The 4,640-nt window shown below is 42.2% G+C and overlaps 1 protein-coding gene and 1 long non-coding RNA gene across 2 annotated transcripts in view; both read right to left on the bottom strand.

Annotated features, from left to right (window-relative positions):
* Window positions 1-2,684, bottom strand: part of mau2 (MAU2 sister chromatid cohesion factor) — a 19,406-nt gene extending 16,722 nt beyond the window's left edge. Inside the window, exons 1-4 of the mRNA XM_016255083.1 lie at window positions 2,365-2,684; window positions 2,077-2,094; window positions 1,851-1,916; window positions 464-619 (exon numbers count right to left, since the gene is read on the bottom strand). Of these exons, the coding sequence (XP_016110569.1) occupies window positions 464-619; window positions 1,851-1,916; window positions 2,077-2,094; window positions 2,365-2,598 (474 nt within the window). The 5' untranslated portion in view covers window positions 2,599-2,684. The remainder of the gene's footprint in view (window positions 1-463; window positions 620-1,850; window positions 1,917-2,076; window positions 2,095-2,364) is intronic.
* Window positions 2,685-3,839: 1,155 nt separating this feature from the next.
* On the bottom strand, window positions 3,840-4,577 carry LOC107569092 (uncharacterized). Its single transcript, XR_001606861.1, has 2 exons — window positions 4,444-4,577; window positions 3,840-4,251 (listed from the first exon to the last, which is right to left on the bottom strand). It is a non-coding gene; the product is annotated as an uncharacterized lncRNA (long non-coding RNA).
* Between the last annotated feature and the right edge of the window lie 63 nt (window positions 4,578-4,640).

Below are 4,640 nucleotides of genomic sequence, written 5' to 3'. Positions count from 1 at the left end.
GGGGTGTGTGTGTGTGTGAGTGTGTGAGTGTGTGTGTGCGAGTGTGTGTGTGTGTGTGTGTGTGTGTGTGTGTGAGGTGTGTGTGCGAGTGAGTGTGAGTGAGTGTGTGTGTGTGAGAGTGAGTGTGAGTGAGTGAGTGAGAGTGTGTGCGAGTGTGTGTGTGTGAGTGTGTGTGTGTGTGAGTGTGAGTGTGCGAGTGAGTGAGTGTGAGTGTGTGAGTGTGTGTGTGTGTGAGTGTGAGTGTGTGTGTGTGTGTGTGTGTGAGGTGTGTGTGTGTGTGTGAGGTGTGTGTGCGAGTGAGTGTGAGTGTGAGTGTGTGTGTGAGTGTGAGTGAGTGTCAGTGAGTGTGTGTGAGTGAGTGTGAGTGCGTGTCAGTGAGTGTGTGTGAGTGAGTGTATAGTGAGTGTGTGTCAGTGAGTGTGTGTGAGTGAGTGTGTGTGTGTGTGTGAGTGTGAGTGAGTGAGTGTGAGTGTGCGAGTGAGTGTGAGTGTGTGTGTGTGTGAGGTGTGTGTGTGTGTCGCACCGCCAGCTGGAACAGTAGTCTGCAGTGCCAGTAGGGAGTCTGCTGTGAGATCTGGATGGCCTTCCGCAGCAGCGGTTTCGCCGAATCAACCAAGTTCTTTAGAAGAGAAGAGTACTTCTTTACACGTCAACACAAATACACACAAACTACACAACTGATGTGTTTTATATATAGCACTCTGGTCAGTGTAAGCTGAACTTAAATGTGCTTTATAAATAAATTTACTATATTTTTATTACAAACATATTTAATATTTTATTTTTGATATATATATATATATATATATAACTTTTTGTTTTACTTATAACTATTATTCACACAGTTAATTATATATTATAAAATATAAATAGTGGTGGCCAAAATTATTAGATTATTAAACATTATTTTAAACATTACTCACTTTTTTCAAAGATAGTCGTGTTATTTTATTACTGACTTAAAAACGTGCATTATCATTATTTTGCTCGATGCGCCCTCTTGTGGCCTCAGGAGAGAAGTCTAAAGCTTTTTTCCCTCTAACTGAAATTATGCCATTCAAATTCTAATATTGATAATATTTAAGAACAAAATCTGAATTTAGTCTTTCAGCCATTTTGACAGCTCTAGTATACACAGAGCTCGTGTGATCGCGAATCTCGACAGTGAAAGTAAAAAGCGAGTGCACATTCAAAAGTGATTTTAATTCCCTGAATATTAATAATGGCTCCCTGATGCCCACAATTTACATACAGTATAATTACCCAACGATATTTGCGACAGAAAGCATTGAAATATATTGTATTTATTCCCTTCAGGGGTTCCGCAGTACACGTCATTTCCTTTCCGAACACGCTATTTGTGTTCAGGAACATCCCTAATGGGAAGTGTAAAATATTTTTGATCTATTAGTAAGTTAATAGTTAATAGTAAACACTGATTTCTTGAGTCAGGACTACCCATAGTATAGACCAGTGTTTCCCAACCGGGGTGCCGTCTGTCGAGAGCAGGGGTGCCGTGTAAAACATAATTTTTTAATATTTTTAAATTGCTAAAATCACAATACAGGTGCGTCTGACGTCAAGTGTGCACAGAACAATGATGAAAAACCATGAATCTATTTTTAAACGAATTGTGGCCAAGAATCGATACGAATCAAATCATGAGGTACCAAAAGATTCCCACCCCTAATATATTTTCTTCAAGAATCGGCTAAAAACACATCTCTCTCTCTCTATATATATATATATATATATTTCTAATTATTATTATTATTATTATTATTTACACACAGTGTAAGATGGTTCACTACAGATGTGAAAGCGGTGCTGTGGTGCTGTGGGTCACTCACCTGCTGGCAGTACAGCTCTGACAGCAGACTCGCCGCCTCAAACTTCACATCCTCAAACTGTGCCACCTGCACACCTGGGCTAAGGAAAGCTCATAACACACTGCTAGCATTAGCTATCACGTGACTCTCATACACTCACAGCAGAGCACAGCGTCTGTTTACTCACACAAATCACAATCTCGACACTAGTGGACAAGATCCAGCTTGACATTTGCTCAAAGGATACCTGCTGCGAGATAAACCACTGAAAGAGAGAGAGAAGCAGGAGTCTGTTAGCATCTACAGCAGCACATCCCATAATGCCACAGGACAAACACAGAGGGAAAACACAAGACTCTCATTATACATGCTTTACAATAATAAGCCCTTAAAACACGAAAACATCATCAATAGCACATTCCACCATTGACTCTGTGGATGAATTAGCAATAATAATAATAACACTGTAAAACGCGGGCCGGGACTGCGGCCTAGTCGCTCGGCTGAAGCCTCGGTCTTTCCTGCGCGCTCTCACCGCTTTCTCGAGGTGCGTGCGGGCCAGCTCGCTGTTCTTCGTGTGGTGGTAGAGCACCGAGCCGAGCTGCAGGTGCGTGCGGGCCTCCACTCTCTGCGGGGGCTTGAACTGGAAGACGGCCTGCAGGCAGTGCACACACAAGCGGATTTTGGGAGGGCTGGAGGTTCGGAAATGTTCGGCGAAACCGAGCAGAGCGAGATACCAGGAGTCCGGGGCCTCCGCGCCTGCCGCCATCTTCACCACCACAACACTAGAGCGCGGAAAATCTCGCGAGAGTTCCGCGGCCCTGCCCTGAACGACAGCTGGGCTGAATCTCGCGAGAGGACGATTTCGGTGTTGCCAATAGTGATGCAAAGTCCGATTCATTTCCACGAACCGGTTCTTTTCGGACAGATCGGCTCCTTGAACCGGTTCAAAAAGCCTATTATTCGGTTCCTGAAGTCATACCGTCTCTACGCATTTCTCTCCTAACAACTCAGCGCCGTGCTGTATCAATGACCAATAAGCCATTTGTGTCGACATGCATCGAAACATTCAAAAATAAAGTTATTTGTGTGAAAGCATATAGCTGATTATTGCCATATATCTATCTATGAAAATGCAATGTGTAATGTAAAATACAGGTAAAATGCTTGTGAAAAATGAACACAGAAACCCCTTCATATTAACGCCGTACACTGAGTGTTGCATTTAAGCTGCTACACACTGCTTACAACTATAATGGTTAATAATGTGTAATTTTACTAGCTATTTAGAAAATACAGAAGATGTCATTGTTACTAAATGGGTACATTTTCAATAATATTATAATAATTTTCCAAATATTAAATGCTTATATTACTTTTACGAACAAATCTGAATGAACATATTTCAAATTATATTCTGTCCCAGACTCGAGTAACTTCAGGGCGTGTCCTATGCTTGCGTCATGGTTACGCGATGACGTCATCGTTCAGTGACGTCACATCGACCTGCCTCCAGCACTTGCCTCTCCTGACCGGCTTGCAAAATCAAAAAGAGAGCTATTATTAATTAAAACAATAGTCTACATCTTCACAGCGTATACAAACCCATACATCTACTTCGCAGTTCCATGCAGGATAAATAATGCTGTCTGTCCATTTAAGCTTCTCAACAAAGGATTGGTTAAATAAATGATTACTTACAGTAAAATAGTTACAATAATACCATTAAAAACTGATTAAAAATGTCGTTTTTCTTTAATTGAGGCTTCTACACATATTAAGAGAAATCATTTCAATATATAGCTTAAAACTCTACACAGAAAATGTTTTATAATCTTAATGTACTGTATTATAACATTATAACTGTGCCTCTTCTAGATACTTCCCTTTTGTTAAAGCACACAACAAGAGATCCTCCAGTGTTTCTCTGCATTCTTATTCTCGAAGCAGAACAACCGAAGGCGAGTGAAGCAGCTCGACTGGAGCAGCAGCAAACACACAGAGAGCGTCTGAGAGCACAGGCCTTTAATTGATCTCACAGAGTCAATGACAGACGGCTGAATCCGTTTAATCAGGACTGTAACGAGCCCAAAGTGACTGAGAGGGTTTGTCGTGGGGTTTCATTTATAATATCTGTGCTCATCATTGGGTAAAACACACATAAAATTGCACTGCTGTTAATATTATATTGCGCAGCGGACTATATCAGGGGCTTTTACAGTTTTGAATAAATGTAATAAACAAACAGAAACATGTGAAGGGCTTATTAAAATGCACTCAGGTGAATTTGTTTTCTATTTTCTGAAATAAAGCACATCATAATTCAACCTGTTATGAGAAAAAAAGACAAAACAAAAACAAAAAAGTGGGTCCAGAGGAGATGCTGCGGCGGCGTTCAGTAGTACGGCCTTCTGGGATTGTTCTGTGCAGAAACACAAGACACGTGTTAGTAAGATCACAAGCTTCTCTACATCTGCACATGAGATGAGGGTGTTCTGGTGCGGTGCGGTGCGGTGGGCTGCTACAACGAGCTCTGAACGTCTGATTCACGGAACTGCCTCATGTGCAAACGCACTGAAATGGTTGATGGGTAATGAGTGCGTGAGAGGCTCACCAGAGGGTTCGGTCTGAAGCGATACGCCAGCATCATCCTCTTACGGAAAGCATCGTACTCATCGTCACTCTTCGAGAGTTCAGCGGGTCGGTCCACACCGAAGCCTGCGCCGTCCACCGCCGTGGAGCCTCTGCGCACACACACACACACACACACACACAGGTTTAAATTTGTGAAAAGTGGGGACTCTCCATAGG

The sequence above is a fragment of the Sinocyclocheilus grahami genome, unplaced genomic scaffold, assembly GCF_001515645.1.
Source record: "Sinocyclocheilus grahami isolate Dianchi unplaced genomic scaffold, SAMN03320097.WGS_v1.1 scaffold1310.1, whole genome shotgun sequence".
Lineage (NCBI taxonomy): Eukaryota > Metazoa > Chordata > Actinopteri > Cypriniformes > Cyprinidae > Sinocyclocheilus > Sinocyclocheilus grahami.
This window is presented reverse-complemented; position numbering and strand designations above follow the sequence as displayed.